The sequence below is a fragment of the Tenrec ecaudatus genome, chromosome 9 (assembly GCF_050624435.1).
Source record: "Tenrec ecaudatus isolate mTenEca1 chromosome 9, mTenEca1.hap1, whole genome shotgun sequence".
In the NCBI taxonomy this organism is placed as follows: Eukaryota; Metazoa; Chordata; class Mammalia; order Afrosoricida; family Tenrecidae; genus Tenrec; species Tenrec ecaudatus.
This window is the reverse complement of record NC_134538.1, coordinates 51,926,233-51,953,113: the sequence shown is the minus strand read 5'-3', so window position 1 is coordinate 51,953,113 and position 26,881 is coordinate 51,926,233. Positions and strand designations below refer to the sequence as shown.

The window sequence follows — 26,881 nt, the reverse complement described above, 5'->3', positions numbered from 1 at the left end:
TGGCTGGTTTTGTAAGGTAGAATTGAGATCATGATAGGTTAGGGTGCTGGGGAAGGTGGGGGAGGAAGCATTTAGGAACTAGAGGAAAGTTGTATGTTTCATCGTTGCTACACTGCACCCTGACTGGATCATCTCCTCCCCACAACCTTTCCATAAGGGATGTCCAGTTGCCTACAGATGGGCTTTGGGTCCCCACTCCGCACTCCCCCTCATTCACAATGACAGGATTTTTTGTTCTTGGATGCCTGATAACTGATCCCTTCAGCACCTCGTGATCACACAGGCTGGTGTGCTTCTTTCATGTGGGTGCAAAGCCATATTTTCTGTGGGCCCAAAATGTACTCCTTGGTTCCTGATCAAAACTACTCTCAGAACCTCCCCAATGCTTTCTTTTATCATCTTTAGCTTTTCCAATTTACTTCTTAACCTTTTTTTTTTAAGGGATTTTGGACTCTGAGAAAATTCTTCTGATTGCTTTTCATAAATTTGTTTAAATTAATTGTTAACTGTTTACATTGTGTTTTGGAGCCCTGGAGGCTCAGACTCCTATGCTGGGTCAGCCGCTCAGTTGGAGAAAGACAGGGCTTTCTATTCCCAAGAAGAATGACAGTCTCAGAAACTCACAGGAGCAGTTCTGCCCTGTCCTATGGGGTCACTGTGAGTTGACATCGATTTGTTGGCAGTGAGTTTGTTTTGTTTTGACACTAGTTTGATCCATGTGAACAATCCTGTCTCTTCTGTAATAGGTCATACTTTCCAAAACACCCCACTTTTCATTTTCTCCTTTGCACTCTTCAAAAATCTGTCCCCAAGACACCATTAAATGTGGCTGAAATTTTAGGTTTATGTACTTCAAATCATGACAAAATTACTAAATCTGAAAACAGTGTATGATTTAAATAAATTGTATGTGTGTGTGTGTGTATATTTCATTGTGTTTTACACAGCACACCTTCTACACAAGTTGTTCAATGACATTGGTGCCATTCTTCACAATGAGCTTTCTCATGATTTCTGTTTCTTCCATTTACATTAGTCTAGCGTCCTGCCCCCTCATCTTGAACAAGTATGTTGAGAGGCTGCATCTCTGTCACACCTTTCCTGATTTTAAGTCAGGCACACACAGTATTCCCTCGTTTCCTCTGAACCCCCGTCTCTTGATCCATGTACAAGTTCCACATGAGCACAAGGAAGTGTTCCGGAATTCTTTGTTCTAAAGTAATTGTTGACAGGCTAGTTTCACATAGGTGGTTTTTCAAAGTAACAAAATACTTATGGGTGGTAATCATTATTTTCAAGCTAATTTGTGATTTAGCTTCAAAGTAACTTCAAGAGTTAAGTTTCAGGTGTGAAAAGTATCTCAACGCAGTAGTCCTGGTGAGTCCCCTAGCCTCAGCCATGCCGGTAGGTCTGACTTGGGGACCGGGAGCAGGCCCACTCTTTGCTCCCATCTAATATGACGCTGATTAACGTGGTAGTAGTGGTAGTGAGGCACCGTGTGGTTCTTCTGGTCTCAGAGAAGATGAGGCCAGGATTCATAAAGACTGTACTGTAAGCTTGTTTCTTCCTCAGGCCTTTAGTTTCTCCTTTGCTCTGAATGAGCAAAGACCAATAGTTGTGTCTTAGATGGCTCTTTGAAAGCGTTTAAGTTTTAAGAAAGTTGAAAGCTGCATTGGTCAGAAAAAGATCAGGAAAGTTCAGTTGACAATTTTTTTCTCCATCGCAACAGGGCACCTGCTCATTTTTGGAGTGTAGCAAAGGCTGCCCTATGAGACTTTCTTTGAGAAACCTTACCCAATCCACCCTGGAGCCTTGATCTTGCCCCTGCAGACTTCTGTTTGTTCCCCAAAGTCAAAGAGCATCTAAGAGGAACACAATTTGAGTTCCTTGTGGGTGCCCAAACTGTCATTTTGACATTGTGTAAACCAGCGGTTCTCAACCTGTGGTCGTGACCCCTTTGGGGGTTGAATAATCCTTTCACAGGGGTCGCCCGATTCATAACAGCAGCAAAACGGCAGTTATGAAGTAGCAACGAAAATAATTTTATGTTTGGGGCGTCACCACAACATGAACTGTATTAAAGGGTTGCGGCATTAGGAAGGTTGAGAGCCACTGGCTTAGATAATATTGTAAATAAAGTTGTGGGTTTTTTTAAACAAAAAAATCTTCATTTCCTGTCTTGGTGTTGATGTATGGAAACCCAACCGATACTTCTGTGTTGGCCCTTTATCCCACAACTTGCTGAATGTCTTACTTCTAGAAGCTTTTGTGATAAGAGTCTTTGGGACTTTGTATACATGGGATCAAGTCATTTGAGGATAGGGATAACTTTGCCTCTTCCATTCTAAAATTCAGTGCCCAGTCCCCTTCCTCCTCTGCCCCCTTCTCTTCTTGCCATATTGCTCTCGCTAGGACTGCTAGTAGGCACTGAGAGTGGGCATCCTTGCCCGGTATGTCTTCAAGGGAAAAGCTCTCATCATTGTCCATTGGGCATAATGTTGACTGTTGGTTTTTCATACATGCCTTAGTGATTTTGAGGATCTTTTATTACCTTGTTAATAGGCAAGAGGTGTGTTAATTTTATTGATCTTTTCAATGAATCGACTTCTGGATTTGTTGATTCTTTCTATTGTTTTCCTTTCCTCTATTCATTTATTTCTTCCTGGTGTTTATTTTTTTTTTCTTATAGTAGTTTGGGCTTAATTTGCTCTCTTCTGGGTTTTCACCTTTGTAGTAAGCAGGTCAACTTTTAATTCACAGTGCCCTCAAGAAGATTCCTATGTTCATAAGAAGTAGTTGACATTGTATTACTGGCTTCGATTTGAAGTGTTTCTAAATCAAAGATTAATCTATACAAGTTTTATTCAGTCATTTAATAAGATGTATGCCCAAGAAACCCCAAGTCCACAGCAATCTAGTTGATTGTGACTCTATAAAAAAGAGTAGAAATGCCTCAAAGGGTTTCCAAGGCTGTGAATATTTTTTAAATAACAATTTTACTGTTTTTTGTCTGGTATACTTTAATAATATTTTAAAACTTTATTACAACATAACTAGTTTTATGTACCAACTATGCATCTCTACGGAAGCAGACTGTCACATCTTTTGCGTCTGTAGTGACTGGTGAGTTTGAACTACTGACCTTTTTTGGTTCACAGCAGTGCTTTAACCACTGCACCACCAGAATCCTACAAATAATATGTCTTAGAGCAAATAACTCTGTTGTATATAGCTGTTGCCACTTTGTTTCTTATTTTGAGTGGTAATAAATAAAACTTACATAGGAAAAGTTGAAGCTAAATCAGCCACTGTAGCCTTTTTAATGGGAAGAGTCTAATTTGCTGGTGAAACTAAATATGTGTGCCTTGTTTGTTTGTTTGTTTGTTTGTTTTCTTTTCCTTCTTCCAGATTTGGAATGGAGAGAAATGGAGGGAGATGATTGCGAGTTTCATTATGGAGGTAGAAACCACAAGATTGAATTTTAGCTTGAATTGAGGGGAGAGGGGAAATGGGTAACGTTTTTTAAAAAAATAAAGAGATAAAATTTATATTTTAAACATTTGGGAGCGGTTTCTCTCTTGGAAAGAGGGAGGGTTCTATGTTTAGTTCAACTTACATTTTGTCAAACACACACATGATTTGATTGATATTTTTTTTCTCTGCTTTTGTTATAGATGGTTCAAATGAAGCTCAGGACAGTGACTTTCCCACAGGTATGCTGTTTGCCCGTTCGCTCAATTTTTTTCCATGTCTCTTGTATCTTTAAGGAAGGAACCCTGGTGGCATTGTGGGTTACTCATTGGGCCGCTAACCACGGGTCATCAGTTCAAATCCCCTAGCAGCTCCTCTGGAGGAAGGTGAAGTTTCCCGCTCCCATAAAGATGTACAGCTTCAAAATGTCAAGGGGGCAGTTCCACTCTGTTGTACAGGGCTGCTATGAGTGAACTAGAATGAACGCAATGCCAGTACACTTGTTTGGCTTCTAGGTTCAGGTTCTATTGAGAAGGAAGTATGTAGGCTGAGGGGGGGCATCAGAACCACCTGTGGAGGCAGGGAAGGTGGGTCACTCGGACTGCAGATGCATCCATCAGTTCACTCCTTCTGTATCACTCACATTTAGATGTCTTGCCAAAACAAAATTCCTGGGAGCTTGTTAACAAGATCGAATAACTAGACTCCACCCCAACATTGTAGGTGGGCGTCTTTGGCGGTGAAAATCAGCAAGTTCTAAAGTGATTCCTATGTATGGCCATGGTATAACCATCTGGCCCGGCGCTGCATTTACAGATCAGAAGCCGTAGGCCCTACACTGCCAAGCACCTTGCCCAGGCTCACAAGGGCGGAGTGGACATACAGATAGGTTGTGCCTGCTCTGACTTTTCCTCATGGCTTTCTGCTAACATGCTGTTTAAAAGTAAAGGCCTCAATGTCCTTGCTTTTAAGCAGGAGAACCACTAGTAGCATCTCTCCAGGGTTCCTCCCCAGCATGTCTGTACTCACACAGAGCCTTCTGGCTTTGGCAGCACGGTTTTGCACCAGTGCCCTGACCTCTCTAGACGGCACGCATACTGCTCCGGAGCGCTCTCTGCCCCTTGAGGGTAAAATCTAAGAAAAGAGACACTAGTCAATAGATTGAGGCCCTGCAAGGGAATTCGATATGCTTGTTCCAGTGCTGTGAGCCCGTCCCATTAGTCATGTAGGGAATGTCTTGAGTCAGTGACTCGACTAACTTGGTAGACGTCTGAAGATGCGCTGCTCAGTGCAAGTGGTTCCTTGTGAGCCTTCAGGGCAACAGCCCCAGAATGGCTTCCTTGCTTGAGAACGGAGCTGGAATACAGCCTGGGTTCAGAGAAACTTGAATCCATTTATTTTGTGTATTTATGTTTCACAGGCAGTAACCAGATCCAGTAAGGAAGCTGGTCAGGAGCAGGGAATGAGGAGGAGTAGCCTTACTGTTCCAAGCACTTCGCAGCTGTGAGAGTTCATGTGTACCGGGCACTCTTTGAAGATCTGCCCAAAGACATGAAGATCTATGCATCGCCCGTACCCCAAATTGATAGACAGTAAAATTTTTAAAACTGTATTATCGGGGTCAAATATTTTAAGTGGCAGTTTAGCTAGGATTTCTGATGATCTGTGCCTTGTGGTAAGGAGTAAAGCTGAGCTCTTTGCTACAATGGTAAGCACTCGGTTGCTCACCAGAAGGTTTCTCCATGGGAGGAAAGGGCTGATGATCAGTTCCCATAAAGATGTCAGCCTAGGGACCCCCCTTGGTCATTCTGCGCTCACCGTGGGGCAGGGGCTCACAGCAACATGCTTTGTATTGTCCCCGTTTCCAGTTTTCTCTTTTAAATCCTCCAACTTATTTGTAAAGAGGAAATAGCACTAAATTGGAAAATTATGGAGTGAATCGAAGATTTCTAGTGACAGCTTGAGTGAGCTCAGTGTTTTAAGAAACACCAGAAATCCAGATTTTTACATGAAATCCCCCAATTCTTAAAGATAGCCAAGAGTTTTCTTTTTCTTCTTTTGGTTTTTGACGCCAAGTATTTTTGGCTGGGCTTGGCATTTTACATCCAGTGTCTGGGTCCAGAGCACCTGCTCTGGTCAGGCCAGGCAGCTGTCATCTGCCTGGTGACATGGCACAGTATCCATCCTTCCCACCTCCTCCTGAATGGAGGCAATGGGAACCTGTCCTCCTGCTGGGCTCTCCCGTCTCCAACTCTATTGTGTGGGCACTGACCTTTCCGTTTCTTTCTATAGTGGAGAGAAGCCGGCTGCAAGAAATGCTATCACTTCTGGGACTAGAGGCATATCAGGTGCAGAAACTCAGCCTCCAGGACTCTCTGCAGATCAGCTTTGACAGCATGAAGAACTGGGCTCCTCAGGTACCCAAAGACTTGCCCTGGAACTTTCTAAGGAAGCTCCAGGCCCTCAATGCCGAGGCCAGAAACACCACCATGGTGCTGGATGTGCCCCCGGATGCCCGGCCTGGGGAAAAGGAGGGCCACCTGGAGGAGGAGGTCCTGTACTGGGACACTGCTGATGACGTTTCTGCTGACATCTACTCCTTCTCGGAGCTGCCCACGCCGGACACCCCGGTGAACCCGCTGGACCTCCTGTGCGCCCTGCTGCTTTCCTCAGACAGCTTCCTGCAGCAGGACATCCTCTTAAAGATGTCCCTCTGTCAGTTTGCTCTCCCCCTTGTGCTGCCGGACTCAGAGAACCACTACCACATGTTTCTGCTGTGGGCCCTGAGGGGCCTAGTGAGGACATGGTGGTCACAACCCATGCGGGGGCCGGGAAGCTTCAAGGAGGACAGCGTGGTCCTGCCCAGGATGCCCACCTTTACCTTTGTCCGCATGGACGTGAGCAGCAACTCCAAGTCACAGCTGCTCAATGCCATCCTCAGCCCAAGCCATAAACCCCGCGACTGCTTCTGGCATCGGGACCTGAACTTGGGCGCCAGCCCGCGCGAGATCGCAGATGGCCTGGTTGAAATCTCCTGGTTCTTCCCGAGTGGCCGGGAGGACGTGGACATCTTCTCGGAGCCTGTGGCCTTCATAAACTTGAGAGGCGACATCGGGACTCACTGGCTGCAGTTTAAGCTGTTAGCGGACATCTCCTCCGCCGTCTTTATACTGACTGACAACATCAGTAAGAAGGAGTACAAACTCTTGTTCTCCATGAAGGAGTCGAACACAAAGTACTATTTTATCCTGAGCCCCTACCGAGGCAAGCGGAACAGCAACCTGCGGTTCCTGAACAAATTGATCCCCGTGCTGAAAATGGACTACTCGCATGTCCTGGTGAAGGTCAGCAGCACGGACAACGAGAGCTTCGTGCGGCGGCTGCAGTCCATCGTGCGCTGCGTGATACGCTCGCCGTGCCGGAGAGTGTCCGTGGAGGACATGGCCAACGCGGCCCGCAAGCTGGGCCTCAGGGTGGACGAAGACTGCGAGGAGTGTCAGAAGGCGAAGGAGCGGATGGAGAAAATTACCAGGAAAATCCGCGACCCCGACGCCTACCGAAGGGAGGAGCTGCGGCTGCAGGGGGAGGCCTGGCGGAAGGTGGCGCAGGTGGAAAAGGAGCTGTCCCGTCTTCAGTGGGCTGGGGACCCTCCCGAGACGTGCAGGTCTGAGCTGAGGGGCAGGGTCCTGGAACTGCGAGCGCAGCAGAACAGCCTCGACCCCACCTGGGGGTTGCAAGAGTTTATCAGGGGCGTCAGCTGCCCCTCACTGGGGGAGAAGCAATACTTCCTGAGATGGATGGAGTTGGGCCTGGCCCGGCTCGCGCAGCAGAGGCTCAGGCCCCCTCCAGACACGCTCCTCAGCCTGAGGGCCAAGCACTGCGGGGCTGTGGACACGACAGAGCTGCTCTGGCCCGAACCCCTCGGGGTGGAGCACTTCTTGCGGGAAATGGGACAGTTTTATGAAGCAGAAAGCTGCCTGGTTGAGGCTGGGAAGTTGCCAGCCAGCCAGCGGCGCTTCACCCACTTCCCAGGCCTGGCCTTGGAGCTCCTGCTGCAGGGGTTCCCCCTGGAGTTCGTGGATGGGGCCAGCCTCAGTGTCCCCCTGCGCTGGGTCACTGGGCTGCTCAAGGAGCTGCAGGCGCGGCTGGAGAGAAGGTCGCGCCTGGTGGTGCTGTCAGTCCTGGGCGTACCGGGCACGGGCAAGTCCACACTGCTGAACACCATGTTTGGGCTGCGGTTTGCCGCCGGCAAGAGCAGCAGCCCCCGGGGGGCCTTCATGCAGCTGGTGGAAGTGACGGAGAGTTTCAGCCAGGACCTGGGCTGTGACCATATCCTGGTGATCGACTCAGGAGGGTGGATTGGGGGGGCGCTGACCACAGCAGGCGAGAGGTTTGAGTTGGAGGCCTCCTTAGCCACGCTGATTATGGGACTGAGCAACGTCACGGTGGTCAGCTTAGCGGAAACGAGGGATGTGCCCCTTGCTCTTCTGCACGCGTTCCTGAGGCTGGAGACCAGCGGGCACACCCCCAGCTATCAGTTTGTCTACCAAAACCTCCATGGCCCATCTGCCGGCAGCCCCCAGCTGAGAGATGGGAAGCAGTGCCCAGAGCCCCTGAGTGAGGGGGGTCTGCCTTTGGCCTGTGGGGAAGCACGAGTAGACGGTGTCCGGACACTGGCTAATGTGGCCTTTGGCGACCCAGAGAAACAGCACGTGTGGCACATTCCTGGCCTGTGGCACGGGGTTCCCCCCATGGCTCCGGTGAGTTTGGGATACAGTGAAGCCATCTTTGAATTGAAGAGATGCATGCTGGAAAACATCAGGAATGGTCTATCCAACCAAAACAAAAACATCCAGCAGCTCATTGAGCTGGTGAGGCGACTGTGAGTTCACGAGAAGGACGTCCAGCCGTAGGAGGCCTGCTATGTGGGGCCTGTGTGGAGCACGAGTGGGCTTCCATGTGGGGGCACATCACAGGGTAGCGATGCCCCGGTCCTGAGCTGAGGCATTTGGTAAGAACCGCTGGCATCCGATCCAGCCTAAGAAAGAAGACAAGCAATAGGTCAGGAGCCTGGTCTCTCCTGAACTGTGTTTTCAAACTCCTCGCTGAGGAGTTCGCGGGGCCCGGGGAGGAGACACATGGGCAAGCAAGAATCTCTTCTCTTGCTCCGAGCCCCTTGAAGGCTCTTCTGAGGCAGGCGTATTGGGCATCTGAGCGCGTCCCTGCGGCCCGGGGAGGTGAGTAGCTGCCCTCAGTCCCTCTAGGCCGTGGCGGCAGGAGCCTTCCAGGAGAGAGGTGGGTGACATTATCCTGAGCATGCAGAAGCAGGCCTCTCCTCTGCCGACGCCGGGAGAAGGTTGGGTGCCGTGACCTGCCCCGTTACAGGCGTGTCACCTAGGCATGCAAGGCACGGCCAGTGAGCCCTTCCTGAAGCCCTTCCTCCCCCCAGGAAGAGTTGCCTGCCCCCTTTGTGCCCCACAGCACTTTGTTGATACCTCTATGATGACACTCAACACAACGTATTGTAATGTATCTGTTTACATGTTTGCCGCTCCTCCTAGACTGTGAGCTCCTTGAGGGTAGGGGCTGTGTATTATCCAACTTTGTACCCCCGGCACAGTGCCTGGCACACGGTAGGCACGAAATAAATGTTGTTCAATCGAAGTGAAAGTGAGTGCACAGTGACGGGCAGCCAGGAGCGTCCCCCTCCCCACCCCACCAATCCAGAATGAGAGAGAGAGGGTGACAGTGTTGGGGTGGGGCGAGAGGATGGTTAAAGAGTGTCTGAAGTGGAGACCACCTCAGAGAAGGGGCATTTTCAAAGGCCTGCTATGCCCTTCTCGAGCAGGTTTGTCCTGGAAACACACAGTTGCGTTCGCCCTTAGAATCAGCAGGGGCAGGCTGGAAGTGACAGAGACAAATAGGATGCCAGGAGGCAGATTGAATGGGATTCCGTGAGCTGCGATGTGAATATTTGATAGCAGAAGAGGGCCTTAGCAGGGAAGGTTTTGTAGGCAAGAATACAGACCCATGCTCAGAATTGTGCACGGGCAGAAATGTGCCGCACTCCTATTCCCCACTGTGCACGTTGCAGACGCCGGCAGCCGCGCCGCCCCACCAAGGCCAGCGCCCATCTAAAGGACAGGCTCTCATGCTTTGGGTCAACGTTTCCATCATGTTAGAGTAACCTGGTGCCATCCGTCAACGGCTGCTTGCTGCTGCTGTATCGATTTCTTTCTATGATCATCTAGCCTAGGATTTAACTATTTAACAATGTAAAAACCATTCAGCTTAAAAAAAAAGGCGATATGGGCCATTTGGCCCATGGACCATAGTTTGCTGATCTGGTCAGAAGAACTTGTGTTCTCCATACGAATTCCAGACCCCTCGCCTCCTTGCCTCTTTTCACATGGTGCCTTTGGCTAAGATGCTCCATGTACCCATTCTAGACGCCACGGGTTTGTTTGGAAGCTCTTCATGTGAACCGGGGAAGGCTGACCGAGAGCACCCTAAGTTTGGCATTCAGCAGCTCACACACACGGGTCCCCTGCTTCCTTGCCTCCCCTCCATGGAGCCTCATCAGACCCCGCTGCCTCCCTGATGCCCTGTGTCCTGTCCTCCTCCTCTGGCCCTTCTGAACTCCATCCTTGGGTAAATGCTGCCCTTTTGACCTTAAATGGTTGATTGTTCTGAGATGTGCATGTCCTCGTGCCTGCTGTGTTGGCTTCGTAACACTTAACACGATCGGGAAAGGGCAGGCGTATAGTTCTGGTCTCCTCTTGGTTACTAATGTCGCTGTCCTCCTAAGGCCGACGGAGGCCGTGGCCATGAACACCCTGACATTTCTGTGTTTGAATTTGGCTGCCCATTTTTTAGACTTCTGCCTTTGGTCCAGAACTGTCTGCCTTGGCTGCTCATCCAGATTCTTGGTCCTTTGTCTAACCTCCGACTTTGGAATGGAACCCAGTAAAAGTCTCTCACCTGCAGCTTCACAGTGCCTCCTGGTGCTGGGCTTGCCTAGCTGCTGGGGCAGTGCCGCTGTGGATATGAACGATCTCTCTCTCTCTCTCTCTCTCTGATGTGAGATGACTGTTTTGGCTCTATTGATTGGCCAAGTTATATTTCTCATAAATTCATAACTTTTCATTCTGTCTTATGTCGAAGCTTTTATAAAGTAGTTAATGTGAGGCCCCCTTCTTTGAACGGGAGGTTTTGTGTTTGCTGTACTGAAGGGTGGGAAAGACTTCTCAGATACAGCTGGGGATAAAATCTTCACCCTTGACAAGTTCACCAGTACAAATAATACTTTTGTGAGGCCGGCACAGCAATGGGTTAGCCCTTCTCACCTCACACTTTTAACGTGTGTGTGTGTGTGTGTGTGTGTGTGTGTGTGTGTGTGTGTAAATATCTTCATAGGAACTCCAAAGCATCCTGTCGTACCCTCAGGAGACCAGAAGAGTTAAACCCCTCCCCGCAGAGCACAGCCTGCACTGTTCACTGCAGCTCCTACTAAGCGCTCTTCTTTGCCCAAACTTCCGCAGCTTCCAGGCTTCTTCCCTGACACACTTGCCACCATATGAACTAACACTCAGCTAAGAACTTCAGGCTCCTGCCCTGTTAAATCTCCTGCTGGACATACAGGTCAAGGACTGCCTGCTTCCTGAGCTGAGGAGCCTAAACATGGCCATCTCACCTGACCCTCGGAAGCCTTATCTCCATCGATCATCTGAACCTTGATGCTTAGACCTGGCAGTTTCCTTTTGTATTTCATGAGTTTAGGAAAAATGAGGCCCTTTTCTCAAGTTTTTACTAGAGCACCTATCTGTTTTTTATACTCTTTAAATCAGACCTTAAATCAGGGTATGCGCCAGCCCCTGCACTGGAATGCCGTGTAGCAGATAGAGACTCTGGGTAGCCTGCTTGCCTGCCTTCCGGAGCCCTGGGATGCTGCGCGTGCTGATCTCGTGATGTCTGCAGTGTGGCCTGATGGGTTCTGAGAATCCGTTTTCTTGACACTTGAAAATGGAGCTGAAGAGGTACTAGACCTCTAGAGACCTCAGTTTTTGCTAACAAACTTAGGAAACCCCTTTGCCTACTAAGACTGCGAAACAGGGAAGCCTTCGAAAACTAAAGTATCTTATATTCTCTGGCTCTGGAAACTTTGATCTCTTCTCTGGATCATGAATATAACACAAATCTTAAGGTGTTGGTTGACCTGGAAATCCCCAAGTTACCCTCTCCCTCCCCTCAGAGCCACGAGAGCTACCCCGTTTTAAAAACTGCCCTGGTGTTTCCCAGCCCTGTAGGAATGTCATCTAGGATGCTCCTGGCTCCATGTTCAAGTACTGTGATCACTGAACATCGGTCAGTCCTTCAAGATTCATTCGAGTAGGCGTAGTTATCTCCTTGGGGACATTCCTAAATTATAAGGATCCTGAACTCCGGAACACGGAACCAACCGTAGTAACTTCTTACAAGTCAAAGATTATGATCAGAGGGGTCTGTCCAGTGTCCAAGGGTGTGGTGCATAAAGTCAAAGCCCTTGGCTGCTGACCAAAGGTAGGAAGTTTGAATCTCACCAAAGGCGCTTCAGAAGAAAGGACCAGCAACATATTTCAGAAAAAGTAAAAATATGTTTCGGTGATTGAAAACCTATTGAACATAGTTCAACTCTGACACGTGGCACTGAATTGACTCCACAGGGGTGTGTGTGTGTGTGTGTGTGTGTGTGTGTGTGTAAAAATGCAGATATAATTCAGCTACAAAACCCCTGAAAATTAAGTGAATGTATTTCATTCAGCTTTGGAGCAAGGGAGCTTCTGGACAGCGTCTCAGCAGTTCCACCAGAGCATCACAGAAGATGCATAGAGGAGCCCAAGAGTCCTGGGAAGACCCTGGGCGGTCCTAGCATGCTCTTGCCTCTTATGGGTGCAGGAGCCAGAGAAGGACTGATCATGTTTTCCATACAGTCCACTGGTGCCCATATTGCCCCTTTTCAGGTACTGATGCCAAAATTCCAGACCCGGAAGTCTGCTGCTCTTATGACTCAGATTTCTGCCACACTCAGGTTCTGCAGCACAGCCGAGAGTTCAAGAAGCTGAGTGTCAGTCTGCTTTCCCAGCCAGAGGGCCGCCTACATTAGACTTGAAGATTGCTTCAAAGCATTAGAGGGCCCCAACTTTCCATGGGGCTCTGGGTCGCCAAAGCTCTGGAAACCAAGCTGGGGGGTGAGAGGGCCACTCTGAGTTGTGTGAGAGGGTGTGTGGGGGGTGGTGGGAGAGTCTGAGATGAGGGAAATTGCTCACAAGAGAAGGCATGGTCCTAAGAGAATTCAGATGGTTGATGAAAGCTCAGACCAAGTAAATGCAGTCTGGAGGTTAATGGACCTGGGAGGAGTGTTTGAAATAAGGGATAGGATCTCTCCCCCCAGAGCCTGTAGTGAAATGGAGGTAGGCTGGAACTCGCTTAAGTGGATAGGGTACCCTACCAGCTTCTGAATCTTGGCCTACTAACTTGAAGCTACAGGACCTTTGGGCAGAGTTACCAGAAAGGTTACCATGCCCCTCTATTCAGACCTGCTTAGGAATAGGAAGTATTTTCAAAGTGCCCACCACACCGTGAGTGCCTCACAAAGGTTGGTTTGGGACAAGACCATCTGTGTGTAGAGCTGGTACAAATGGTCACAGATGAGCCATGTCTGCACTGTCCACACACCCGGGAACTTCTGCCTCTCCATCAGCCTGGGGCCTCCGGTAGATATCAGTTCTACTAAGATGCCCAATTTAATACCTGTAGTTTAACATGCCCAATCAGGATTTGTCTTCTAATCAATCTTACAATTATTTTGCAGCTCTTTTTCTTAATCTACAAAACAACAGCCCATATTCTAATTGATGTTACCTTTGATTGATTGACGTGTAGCACCTAAAAGCCGGTTAACAGAAATCTTTCCCAATGTGAACTTGTACTTGACACGATAGCAATCCCCAGGTGCTTAGGAGTAGTGAGTACTGAAAATTATTTGGGCTAAAAACCTATCCTTGGTTCCTCTGAGATGCCAACAAAATAGCACCAGAGTGAGGCTTTCTGAACACCATGAGTCAGGACTGAAGAAGACGACTCAGAAAACTTACTGCCCAGGAGTCCATGTAGATTCATAGCAACCCTGCTGGGCAGAGTGGAACTGCCCTTCTGGGTTTCTGAGGCTGGGCGTCTTAACTGAAAAGAGCTCTGGAGGCCGAGTGGGGTTCATATCAGGCTGCTCACCCCAACAATGCCAGCAGTTTGACACTACCAGGTGCTCCGTGGGAGAAAGGTGAGGTTTTCCGATCCCATGAAGTATTAGGATCCCACAGGGGCAATCTCCCTTGCCACGGTGAGCAGGCTGTGACTCGGTGGCGGTGAGTGAGTATATCTTTTCAGGAGCGGAAGGCCTCATCCTTCTGAGGAGCACCTGGTGAGTTTGAACTGCTGACCTTGTGGTTAGCAGCCTGTGCTTAATGTACAACCCGCTATGCTACCGGGGCCCCTTGGACTAGAATGGAGAGCAGGATATGATATGGATGCTAGCTTTCTTGATTCTTCGACCTCTTAGCCACAGTGGCCACACTGCGCTGTCTGAGTGCATTTGAGCTGTTCCTTGCTAGGAGCCTCCTGCTCCGCTCGGCCCTGGGGCACTCCGCTCTTCCTAAGTGACTTGGCACAGGCATTTCTTGTCCAGCACAGCCTCGCAACGCCAGCCGCCGCCTCTCCAGACATCCAGTGTGGTGAGGGTTTGCTAGTCTGTGTGTTAGACCTGGTAGTCTAGCAAAACAAACCGGTGACACTCATCTGTACACAAGAGCCTTATCTCAAGGTGCCCCAGGCAAGTCTACCTCAGGTCCATAGGTCCAATTGCTAGCTGAAGCCCTTTCAGACTCCAGCAGCTAGCTGCAGGCTGAAGATGTGTAAAGGAGAAGGAGGGATGGCAGGCAGGTGAGTACAGAGTCTGCTGGGTCCAAGGTCAGTGGGAGCATGGCAGGACTCTGACAGTTCCGGGACCCTGTGACGGTGGGAGGATTTTGTCAGCTAGACACCTATGGCTAGGGCTGGAGCCGAACCTGTCAATCAAGTAGCATGATGACACCTTGGGAGAGAGGCCTTTTGTCTGAGAGTGAAGAAGGAAGTGCATATCAAGAAGTAACTTCATATCAAAGCATCCCAGCTCAAGTTCACGACTGGAGCCCTCTTCAGAAATACGAAGCTCAAAGCCAATAACACAGAAAGGTGAAGCAGGATGCAGGGAGATGCCAGGCCAGTGGGTTCAGAGTCACATAGATCCAAGGTTGGGGGAAACATGGCAGGGTGGAGAAGCTCAGGTTGGCTCCCAGTGGCCAGTGCTCTCAGGGGGCTGCCCCAGGAAGCAGGCAGAGTCCCAGCAAGGCTGAAGGTGGATGGCAAGAGGCCAAGGGAGTGGTTGGGGAGGGGGAGTCTCCAGTGTCTGCCTTATGAAAAGGCCATATCTCCAAAGACAAAGAGCATGAGCTAGTGGTAACCCGATTGACAGGTTGAGCTCCACCCCTACACAAATGCAAGTCGACATAAAATCTAATTCCCACGATGGGTTCCCATGGGTATTTTTATAGATTCCCATCATAGTTCCGTATTTGTCTTCTTTCCTATCCTTTCAGTCTGAGGGAACAAGGTGACTCACTCTCTCTTGAGTCCTGCCTCAAGACTGGAGAGAAGGAAGCCCCAGTTGCAGTTCGCTTACCCGAGGTTCCCTCCACCGCCTGTTGGAGGCAGATTCTGCCCTATCTCCTCCCGATCCTGGTGTGCAGCTTTTGAGTTCTGCCTGGTAGCCCAGCGTCTTAGGGTGGAACCAACAAATGGTTTCCCGTTTCCCGTGGGTCTGCTATCTACCTGGAGAGGACCCACCCAGGGTCCCTGTCACTGGAAAGAAGAAAATAAAGGTCCAAAGTCGTCAGGAATGACAGCTTGGCAGATTTTCAGGTCGGAACCTAACGTCTGTCTGGCGTCTGCTCTTTTCTCTGCACACTAGCGGGGGGAGTGGGGGTAGGAGAATGAGCCGAGGCACATGGGGGAACTGTCTTATGAAAGGATGCCTCTCTGCTTCAACTCACAGGATTCCAGTGGTGTTTTAAGACCATTTCCCAAAAGAGACAAGCCTCTCTAATTCTTCATGGAGAATGGGCTGTTTTATTTTTCAGTGTTTTAAAACTGTATATTCGGTGAGGGTTTACTTTCAGATCATCCACTGTGTATCCAACAGTTTAAACTTCTAGTTAAATCCTCCTAATAGTTTACCCATCACCAACTTAATGGGCTGATTTTTAGGAGAATTAATTGCCAGGAGTAATGTAACAGACATAAATTCACAAAACCCAAAAGACCAGCAGTGGTGAATTAGGATGACTTGGAAATTGTAGAGACCCAGCATGCTGAGTTGTCTCAGCAACCCTCCTGGTGAGCCCGAAGCGGTTGTCGCTCAGACTGGGACACCCCTTCCCTGAGGCGACACTGGTGAGTTCACAGAGAGCGTCCAGCAGCTGCTCTTGTAAGCAGCCTGCCACGTCACAGGCGCCCTGCCCTCCATCCAAACATGCCGCCAACAACATGGTCAAGTGTGGGTTGTGCTCTGGAAATGTAGGTGGCCGGACCAGTGCGACCTCTACTTTATCTTCTGAGCATTGCTCCAGGTGAGCCTATGGTAGCCTGTGCTGGACCCACCTGGACAGAGCACCCAGCAGGCAGTCTCCTCCTCAGCCTTTCTTGGATAAGGACGCGAGCCGTTCCTTTGAGTCTTGCATCCAGATGGGAGCTGCCTGGGTGGCTCCAAGCTGGGCAGGAGCATCAGGTCAGCCTTCTCACCCCAAGGGAGACACCAGACCTGTGCCTCTCTTCGGGCGAGGGGCATCAGCCTGAGGCTTTTGAAGAAGCTCTCTGAGAGAGTAAGAGAGCCGACAGTGATGGAGCCTGCACTGGTTTCAGAGCACAGAAGACACCCCTGGCTGCGGGTTGTCCTGTGGGGAGCAAGGAGTCTCATGGAGCTGAGACAGGTCTGCTTCATATCACAGGTACCCCAATAGTGTGAGGGGCGCCATCAAGGGCATGTTAATTGGTCCTGAACGTGGCCTGCTAGCCAGTCTGGACGAGTGTGCTCCTGTCTGCAGAGACCCAGGCCACACCGCCGTCCACAGTGACGCAGTGGAACCCCAGCTATGCTGTGGAGGAAGACAGAGGGTCAGGCTGAGTTTGGTAGAGAGAGGAGACCTGAGGCACTTGTCTGTGTGTAGGAAAATCTTTATATTAAGAAAGAGATTGACCTCAAGGAAGGGGCCCTGCCCTGGCCAACTCAAGTCCACAGGTCAGCTGCTCACTGGAGGCCTTGCCAGGCTCACACAGCTGCCGCAGACAAAGCAGGAAGACAGGCGTGGAAGCGGGTACATCACAGGCCAAGGAGGGCAGCGTTGCATTGATCCCCGGTCAGCAGGAACCTGGGTCTTGGTCCTCAGCTGCCTGTCACAAGATCCAAGCAAGCAGGAAGGAGGGGATAGGCGAGCGGGAGACCAGTGCTCGCTTACACCTCAGCCACACCACCAAGTCGTTGGCTGTGAGCTGACTGAGAGGCTGGGCTCCCCAACACCTTCCCATCAGACCTAACGATCGCAATAACTTTACCATTTCTGAGCTCTCTCACCTCGTGGATGATTCTGAACCTACGGCTTTCTGTCTGCAAAACCTGGGTGAAACTGCCTCGCTAGAGCCTCCTCCAAGGAAGCAAGGGGCATCAAAATGCTGCCGGCCACCAAGGGGGCTGGGAGAGCCTGGCCCTGTTTTGACCAAAGGCAGACCAGGTTGATTTTGAGAAAGTCTAAGTTTCACTCCTGAAAGTGCTGGCAGAAGGAAACAGTGGACCTGTTTCACAATTCGGTCGGAATCCAGCACGTTGTATACCTTAAACACTATGACAACAAATGGGCTTTGCAGCAGCCCTGGGGGGTCAGTAACTGATTTTGCAATGATCAGAGGCCTTTTAAGCAATGGTGTTGCACCTGCTCTGACGTGCCTGGGGGGTTGGGGTCTTGTGAACTGAAGGATGGACTCATGGACCACAAACGGCAGCAGAAAGCAGTTTATTTAGAAAGGATAGAAAAGCACGTGGCGCAGCAGCAGGTGGGACTCACATGAGTCTAGGGCGTGGTTTTTGGGTGTGGAGTACTAGGGCGGTCTGTGTCTGCAGGTTATGAATGGGCCAGCCCTGAGTCTGGTCACATTTCTTAGGTTCAGTCATGAACGTGGTCATGCTGTGGCTATGCTGGGGGTCCTGCATGGGCATGGACAAGGGAGTAAGGCAATGGGTCCGCAAAAAGGGTCATGGGTTTGCCAACTTTGGAGTTTGAAGTCAGCCTAGAGATCCAGAGACTGCTGGTTTAAGATCGACAATCATCCTGGGGGCAGGGGATCGCCCTTCAGAAATCCACATGCTCCTAGGGCCTCTTTTTCTCTCTGTGCCTGGGGTTCCCAATTGGGACAAAGGGGAACAATGGTTCACCGGAAAACTGTTTGCATTTCCACAAGGGATTATCAAACCATCAGTTGATATCTTCATTACTCCAAGGGCTGTCAGCCTCATCGTGGTCTCTAAGGGCAGCCTCCTTGCTGATCTAAGTGGCCCTGCTTCCCCTTTCCTGAAGGAGAGCACCCTTAAATAATTAGATTTTTCTACTATACGCAAGGGGGCTGTGACATCCTGGGTCCCTTAAACAAATGTAATCGCAAAAGCACAACTGAATGGAAGTTATAAAAAATAAACTAGCTATTCAAGTGTCTTTCTACTGGGGATTTAAAACCATATAATAAGTCATATTAAGGCATCAAAAGATGTCACTTTGTTATTTTAATCATACATACAAATTCATTCACATAACCCCACCACCACCCCACTCTACCCCTAAGTAACTATCTGAAACTTTTTACAAGGTAAACTATAAACAAATACAACTAAGGGGAAATATTTGCTGAGGAAAATGGTCATTGTAATGTTGGGAAAGGAGATCAGTTTGGAATTCCTGGGGGATAGGTCAGATTTAAGAAAGAGTGATTTGAATAGGGAAATGACACATTTGATCGTTTTATTGCCTACTGCCTGAGGATAAAATCTTCACTACCAAGCAGCCTTTGTGTGTGATCTTTTTCACCTTACCAGGTGACTCACACAGGTGTTTAGATTTTTGTCACCTGGTCAGAAGGAATTCCTATGGGCTCTTTTAGAACTCACCAGCTGGGTAGTTCACATCTCCATCACTAAGAAGATAGAGCTGGCAGTGACTCTTCTCTTGTTAGAAATATATATTTATTAACTGCGCACTTTGTGCTGTGAATATTAAAATGCAATTTTCATAACATTTTGTTGTCCCCATTTTACAGAGGAGGGAAATTTATGTCATTTTCAGAAATTACAAAGCCAGGAAGTAGCGGGTCCAGGGTTTGCTCTCTCCACACTCAAAGACTAGATCCCATGTTTTAACCTCCCTGGGGCAGGGTGCGAAACTTATTATATTATAAAATTATCAAACTTTATGGAAATATTCCAAAGGAAAAGTTACGGTTACTCTCTACAAGAATTATTTTGAAAAACAAACAGTTCTTACAGAAATCAGAACGTGTCATGGACTGGACGTACCATCTTGTCCCTTTTCTGTCCTATTATCCGATATGCACAACATGTGGAGGCATAATCAAAAACAACATTCCTAGTGAAGTGCACACTAACCTTATTCATTTACTAAGGGATTTTACAAGGGCCCCGCTTTAAGCATCACAATAATGGAAACTCCATTGGAGGGAAGGAAGACAAGAAGCTTGTATCTTGGTCCCTTTCTGCCTCTCCATAGCATGACCTTATTCAACTCACCGCTCCACCTGCTTCTATTTCCCTGGCCTCCCATTGATGATCATCTAGCTTCCCCTCCACAGTATATTCAGATGGAATTAGGGTGAACCATATGAACCATTTCTCACAAATGTTACACATTTTGTAACATTGACGGCAATTCCAATAAAGTAATAACCTCTTTCCATTTCCAGTGTATCCTGTGTGCATTCATTCTTCATTCCTGCCCTATGAGCTGGGCGAATGCTGCCCTTTTAACGTGTCTACTTCCCTCATGTTATTGTTCACCATATTGCCTATCACTCGGCCGAACCAGGTGACCTACAAGGATGAGTTCAGATCTTGGCTTGGAGAGTGTCATAGACTGACACACAGTGTGCTTAAAAGAAAAGGAATACAGGCTTCTTAAAGGATAAATATGGTCTGGACAGGTAAATACCCAAATTAGAAGTGTAAAGTGGCCACTCCGCTGGACAATGGGAAAAATATACTTTCGTACACTGAGCAGGAAGTGAAATGTTAAAAATCATACTTGGCTAAAAGACAATAGAATAGAGGAGACGAGGGATTTAGCAGGAATGGGGATTATGTGGTTGACTAAGGGTATATATCCTTCAATTTATTACAGGGCTGTCACTACAGTGACAAAGGACTAACAATCTGTTAGTAAGATTGTTTTCTCAATTGTGTCAGGATCTCAAGATCCATCAATAATGGGGATTCATTGGTAATGCAGTGCATCCAGACCTCTCTGGCACAAGATATTGCATCTTGTATCTCTTGGATCACAATGGAAAGACCCTCTGGAAACGTTGTGAGGTGCCATGGAGTCAGTTCAGATTCATAGCCACCCCACGTATGACAGAGCGAGACACTGCCTGGATCATCCATGCAGCCACTGTGCCAATCCGATGTGTTGAGGGGCTTCCTCTTTTTTGCTGCCCTATTTTACCAAGCATGATGTCCTTCTCCAGGATTGGTCTCTCCAGACGACATGTCCAAAGTACGTGAGACGAAGTCTTGCCATCCTTGCCTCTAAGGAGCATTCTGGCTGTCCTTCTTCCAAGACAGATTTGTTTGTTCTTTTGGCAGTTTATGGTACTTTCAATATTCCTCTCCAGGACCACAATGCAAACTCACCAATTCTTCTATTGTCTTCCTTTAAAATTGTTTTATTATAGTCTTCCATTTTTAATATCCAGCTCATGTGTATATGAAGCAATTGAAAATACCATGGCTTGGGTGAGGCTTAAATAACACCCTTGCTTTGCAACACTTGGAAGAAACCTTGTGCAACACATTCACCTGATGCAAATGCTATTTTTGGTCTCTGGACTGCTGCTTCCATGAGCGTTGACTACGGATCCAAGCGAGACAAAAGCCTTGTCAACTTCAACTTTTTCTCCATTAACCATGATGTTACCTATTGGTCCAGTTGTGAGGCTTCTGATCTTCTTTACATTGAGTTGTAAGCCACACTGGAGGCGATAATTCTTGACCTTCACCAGGAAGTCCTTCAAGTCCTCCTCACGTTCATCAAAAAGGATGTGTTTATCTGCATATCGCAGGTTGTTAAGAATCTCGATGCACGCTTCTTCATGTAACCTGGCTTCTGGGAGATCTGGTCAGCAGACAGACTGAATAGGTATTGTGAGATGAGTGAGCCCTGTCGCACACCTTTGCTCATTTTAAACCATGGAGCGCTCCCTTCTTCTGTTTGCACAACTGCTTCCTGATCCAGCACAAGTTCCACATGAGCACAAGGAAGTGTTCTGGAATTCCCATTCTTCTCAAGGTTATCCATAGTTTGTTATGAGCCCCACAGTTGAATGCCTTGGCCTAGTCAATAAAACACAAGTAAACATCTTTTCTGGTATTTCCTGCTTTGAGCCAAGATCCATTTAAAGTAAGCAATGATATCTCTTGTTCTATGCCCTCTTCTGAATCTGGCTTGGACCTCTGGGAGCTCCTGGTGACTGTACTGCTGCAGCCATTGTTGAATGGTCTTCAGCAAAACTTTACTTGCATGCGATCTCAATGATAATGTTCTATAATTGCATCATTCTTTTGGGTCAACTTTCTTTGGAATGGGTACAAATATGAATCCTTGTGAATAGCTACCATTTATTAAATACATTCTCATGGTCCTTAGCAGTATGCGGTTGTTAAAGCCCATTTTACAGATAAAGAAACTAAGGCTTAAGGGTACCAAGGCTGTTAATACTTGGATCTGAGTTTAGAGCCTATGCTTTTCCCATGACTGTAGTGACTTTGGAGAAACCCCTGGTGATTGGGCTGCTTACTGCAAAGTCAGTGTTTAGAAACCACCAACAGCTCTGTGAGAGAAAAATAAGGCTCTCTACTCCGGAAAAGAGTGACAGTCTCCGACCACCCAGGGGCAGTTCTACCTTGTCCTCTGCAGTGGCTGAGTCAGAATTGACAGTTAAGTGGTGAACTTCTGCAGGAAGATAGCCAGTACTCTTTGACACTAAGGTTTCAACGAAAAAGCAGGCTGCGTCTTTCAGGTCCAACTGGTGACTTTGCACCATGTACCTTTTTAATTAGCAGTTGAGCTCTTAACTCCTGAGCCACCAGGGCGCTCTATATTGTTGTACCATTTACACTGTTAAGGATCTGGTTGAGTATTACAGAATCTAATATCCTCTTCCCCTCGGGCACTTCGCCCCTCACTGATAATTTCCTTTCTGCACAGGCCAGCAATACATTAGAGCTGAGCCAAGCTTTAGCCACAATTCATCACTGAAAGGGTAAAGCAACAGGCTGCTGTACACACACATCCATATATATCCCCCCCTTGGAGACGGTGAGTTCTAGCTCTACCTTATCTAATTTTCTTCAAAGACGCAGAAGTCCTTAGCCTAATTTCTAAGACTTTCCTCCCTTCGAGCTCCGAGGAACACCCCCGTCCCCGCTCCCGGCTGGGCCTTTGGGGCTCGCAGAGCACCGGGGACACTCTAGCAGGCCCGCGACGTTTCCCCGTGGCTCTCCAGAACACGCGATGCTCTGCTTCATGCTAGCTCCTTGCGGGTGGGACGCTCACTTTGCATCCTCCAATGTCTGCATACGATGTCAGGTGCTGCGCTGCGCCGCGCCGCCCCGCCACGGAGACCAGCAGCCAGGAGCATTTACGAGCGCTGCGGAAGAAGGCAGGCTCGCCGATCCCCGAGCCAATGGGACGCGGGGAAACCGTTCTCCCCCAGGCGCGGCCGGGACTTCCGGTCCGGGAGCCTACCGGAGCGCACGACGGCGCCGCTTTCCCCGCCCCCGCCCTCGGCCCCGCCCCGCCCCACCCCGCGGAGGAGGCCGGGAGCTGTGCGCGGCGGACGATGGCGGCGCCCGTGTGTAGCCGGGCCTTCGGGCTGCGGGTGAGTGCGCGAGGCTGAGGGGACGGCGGCAGGGCCCGCGGGGACAGTGGACTTCACCGGCCGTCTTCTTCCTCTCCCCAGGTCCTGGCCGGGAACCCGGAGCTCCTGGGCACCTGGCGAGCGCTGCACACTTCCTCCGCCTGCGCGAAGGTGGGGCGCGGGGCGCGGGGCGCGGGGCGCGGGGCGCGGGGCGCGGGGCGCGGGGCGCGGGGCGCGGGGCGCGGGGCGCGGGGCGCGGGGCGCGGGGCGCGGGGCGCGGGGCGCGGGGCGCGGGCACCTACGCGGGCGTGTGGGCGCCCGGGAGTCACGGCCCCCTTTCTGCTTTCAGAACCGGGCGGCCAGAGTCCGTGTGGGCAAAGGGGACAAGCCAGTGACCTACGAGGAGGCCCACGCCCCGCACTACATCGCCCACCGCAAGGGCTGGCTGTCGCATCACACAGGTCGGGAAGATCGTGGAGAGGGGCGCGGGCGGGAGAGGCTGGCCTCTGGGCTGTAAAAGGGCCGCTTTCAGTTGGGTCGATAAGTTAATGAACAGCGATTGAAACCACAGCTCATAACAGGCGCTAAAAGAAAACGAACGCGTATAAAGTATTCGGTTAAACTCGGTCATGAATGAACCAGCTGACATGGAGTAGACTACAACTCAAAGCGACCCATTTAGGGTTTCCAAGACAGTAAAGCTTTGTGGGAGCTGTCAGCCTCCTCTTACTCCCGACGAGCAGCTGGTGGGTTTGAGCCGTCCACCTTATGTTTGCAGCCCAAGGCCTAACTCTCAGTGTCCCCAGGGCCTCTTAAAAAAAACAAAAAACCCTTAAACTCCCTACCATTGAGTCGATTCCATCTCACAGTGAACATATAGGACAGCGTAGAGCTGGCCCTGTGGGTTTCTGAGATTAAATTTTTACAGCATTGGAAAGTGTCATCCCTTTCCTCCAGAGCATCACATAGTTTGGAACCACAGACCATGTAGGCCTACTAGAGATCCTCTTGGAGTTTACAGAGATGTAAATTTATAGCTCAGAGTCAGTGAAAGGAGGTAAGCCCCCTACAGTCACATCACCCAGAGTATGCTGTAAACAATTGCATTTTTTCATTCTAGTATTGATAGTTGCCATAGAGTGAATTCCATGAAGTGACCTGATGTGACAGTAGAACCACCCCATAGTGTTTCTTTAAACTCTTGTCCTTATTGGGACCTGGATACCAGGCCTTTTCTGGCACCAAATTCCTGGGTGGGTTCAGTCTTAACGCTAACAGTGTGCTTAACCATTCTTTACAAAATATTGTTCAGCTTGTATTTGGAGAAGTTACTTAAAGACTCCTTTCCCCGGTTCCCTTTCAAGTTCTGGGTGTGAGGACTGGCTGGGCGAGGAGGAGAATCTGCTAGCCGAAGTAGAAAGAGGCCCCGAGCACATGAGAATTTACTGAAGAGGCAGTGACTGATGCCTGAAGGAGTGTTTATACGTAATCTCAATTAGCTAGGGTCATTCTCTGTGGTCCTGCTTTAGTCTGGGTTGAGTAGAGAAACACACCCAGAGACACCATATGTATAAGAGAGCTTTATGCCAAAGAGCAATTGTATATTAAGAAAACAGCCCAGTCCAGATCACGTCCGTAAGTCCTATTTCAGCCCACATGTCCAATACCAGTCCATAAATTTCTCTTCAGACTCTTGCAACACGTGCAATGATGCCAACTGCAGGAAGACATAGGCCAGTGGGTGGAAAGTCTTGTGGATACAGTGGGGGTAGATGCATCTCAGTGCTGCCCTGAGTCTCCATGTAGCTTCTCCAGCTCCAGGGCTCTGGTTGCCATCAGTATAGCTCCATGTGGCTTGTCAACAGGAAGGAAGACAGTTCCCAGAATCCTCATGAGAAGGCCATGCCCACACAGTAGCACCATTGGCGTTGACCTGATTGACAGGCTAGACTACCCCTTCGCTTAAGTTAACAGGAGATATGTAACTGCCACAGGTTCCCAGCAGAACAAGTGTGAGGAAGAGGCTAGGTGTGAAAAGATCAGGAGTTTTGTGCCCTGGCTTCAGGCTTATATTCCCTTTTGTAAAATAAGGATAATGATTGTCTTTTAAAAAAATCACTTATTGGGGCTCGTACAGCTCTGAATCGCCGTCCATCCATTGTGTTTGGCACATTTGTACATTTGTTGCCCTCATCATTTTCAGATTGTCCCTTTTTCACGAGATTGGTTTAGGAATTCAGTGGCATTAATGGACTCTGAGCCTAGTAGAGGAGGGAAAATGTGTGCGATGGGGGAGGGGTGTCGGAGAGTTTGGAATGCCCAGTGCTTTGGGATCTTAGCTGTGGAGTTTTGGCAAGTTCTAATACAACACGTCTCGACTCTTCTGTGGTTTGCTCTCTTCAGGTAACCTGGATGGGGAAGCCCACACTGCGGACCGAACAGTGGAGGATGTCTTCCTTCGAAAGTTCATGCTGGGAACTTTCCCGGGCTGCCTGGCTGACCAGTTGGTCATAAAGCGCCGGGCTAACCAGGTGGAAATCTGTGCCCTGGTACTGAGACAACTGCCTGGCCACAAGTTTTACTTCCTTGTGGGCTACAGTGAAGCTCTGCTGTCCCACTTTTACAAATGTCCTGTGCGTCTGCACCTCCAAACTGTGCCTTCAAAGGTGGTGTATAAATATATCTAGAGTGATCTTCTCTTTCAAGCCGTGCTCTACAAAGGACTAGCACGTGGGAAGGACTAAAGTAGAAGATGATACATCCTATCACACTATGGAGGCGTTGCTTCTAAAGTTGCTATTGAATAAATCTCTATGTTGTCTTGCTCTTGAGTTGCCTCTATTGTTGAGGTTCTGCAAGCTCTACAGTTCCCAGAAAGGCTGGAAGTATCTGAAGCTTGGGTGATAGCAGTGGGTAGAATATTGGACTACTAACTGCAAGGTTGCCAGTTCAAACCCATTAGCTGCTCCAAGGGAGAAAAGTGAGACTTGCTGCTACAGGATTTGGTCTCATCTGGAGGAGCTTTTTCTACTCTCATATCAGTCATAACGAGTTGATGGTTGATTGAGTTTCGTACTGGACATTTTACCTAAAGTTCTTTATAATCTCTAAAAGGAAAACCCTTCTGGTGATGTAAGTAGTGATGTTAGGTGCACTCAAGTTGGCTCCAGTGCCAACTCGGTGCACATTAAGTGACCTTCACATACAACAGAATGAAACCAGGCCTAATGCTGGGCCATCCTCCCTCAAAGTGACTGTGTTTGAATTCACTGCTGCAGACACTGTGTTGATCCCCTTGTTGAGGACACACCCAGGCAAGTCACTGAGAGCAGCTGATTTGGCTAGGGGAGTGGGAATCGCGATCTAGAGCATTTGGCCTGGCTAGTCACATTGCTGGTTAATGGTCAGAAGGAATTTCAATATAAACTTAATGCACATGGAGACTCAAAATAGATTTTAGGTTTTTACTACAAATTTAGTGCTCAAAATTTAAACACTAATACAACAAGAAAGTACTTGCTACATATTGTGCATAGATATTACAGTTTTCCTTCCTTCCTACATGGATCGGCAGTTTTACTTTCTTTTTGTCCTAACCTAAAAATACAATTGCTAGAATTAATAAACATGATACATACTTCGTTCATGGATTAATAGACTCAAGATTGTTACAATGCGAATTCTCTCCAATTTGATCTATAGATAGAATGAATTGACATAAAAAATTTTGTAGACAACAAGATATGGTGATGGAACAGAATTGGCAGAAACAATTCCAAGACAAACAGAGATGGCTGTGTTAGGCCAGGTCGACTAGAGAAATCCAGACACAGCTGTATAAGAACTTTATGTCATGAAGTAATTATATCAAAGAAAGTGTCCCAGCCCAGTTCAGCTCATTCATACGTCTGATACAAGTCCATGGGTCCCTCTACTGACTCGAAGCCACATGCAATGACACCAACTGCGGGGAGATCAGCAGGCAGTGAGGAGCTTTTTGGATCCAAGGTTGGGAGCATGCCAGGGCTCTGGCAGCTCTCGGGGTGGCCAGTGAGCAGGAAGGTGATGGGGGAGAGGAGGTGGCTGCAGTGTCCTCCATGTGACAAGACCACCGTGAGCTCTGATTCTGCCCTAGCCAGGAGGGTCTAGT

The 26,881-nt window shown here is 48.8% G+C and overlaps 2 protein-coding genes across 4 annotated transcripts in view; both read left to right on the top strand.

Moving 5' to 3' along the window:
- The window catches only part of URGCP (upregulator of cell proliferation), a 74,440-nt gene extending 65,305 nt beyond the window's left edge, over window positions 1-9,135 (top strand). For all 3 annotated transcript variants that reach the window (XM_075558082.1, XM_075558081.1, XM_075558080.1), the window contains exons 3-5: window positions 3,409-3,459; window positions 3,675-3,713; window positions 5,764-9,135. In XM_075558082.1, coding sequence (XP_075414197.1) covers window positions 3,426-3,459; window positions 3,675-3,713; window positions 5,764-8,357 — 2,667 coding nt within the window. In that variant the 5' untranslated portion in view covers window positions 3,409-3,425 and the 3' untranslated portion in view covers window positions 8,358-9,135. The remainder of the gene's footprint in view (window positions 1-3,408; window positions 3,460-3,674; window positions 3,714-5,763) is intronic.
- A 13,527-nt stretch (window positions 9,136-22,662) lies between these two features.
- Window positions 22,663-25,557, top strand: MRPS24 (mitochondrial ribosomal protein S24). Its single transcript, XM_075558079.1, has 4 exons — window positions 22,663-22,752; window positions 22,834-22,902; window positions 23,081-23,192; window positions 25,135-25,557. The coding sequence occupies exons 1-4, from the start codon at window positions 22,714-22,716 to the stop codon at window positions 25,416-25,418; spliced, it is 504 nt and encodes a 167-aa protein (XP_075414194.1). The 5' UTR covers window positions 22,663-22,713; the 3' UTR covers window positions 25,419-25,557.
- Window positions 25,558-26,881: the final 1,324 nt, after the last annotated feature.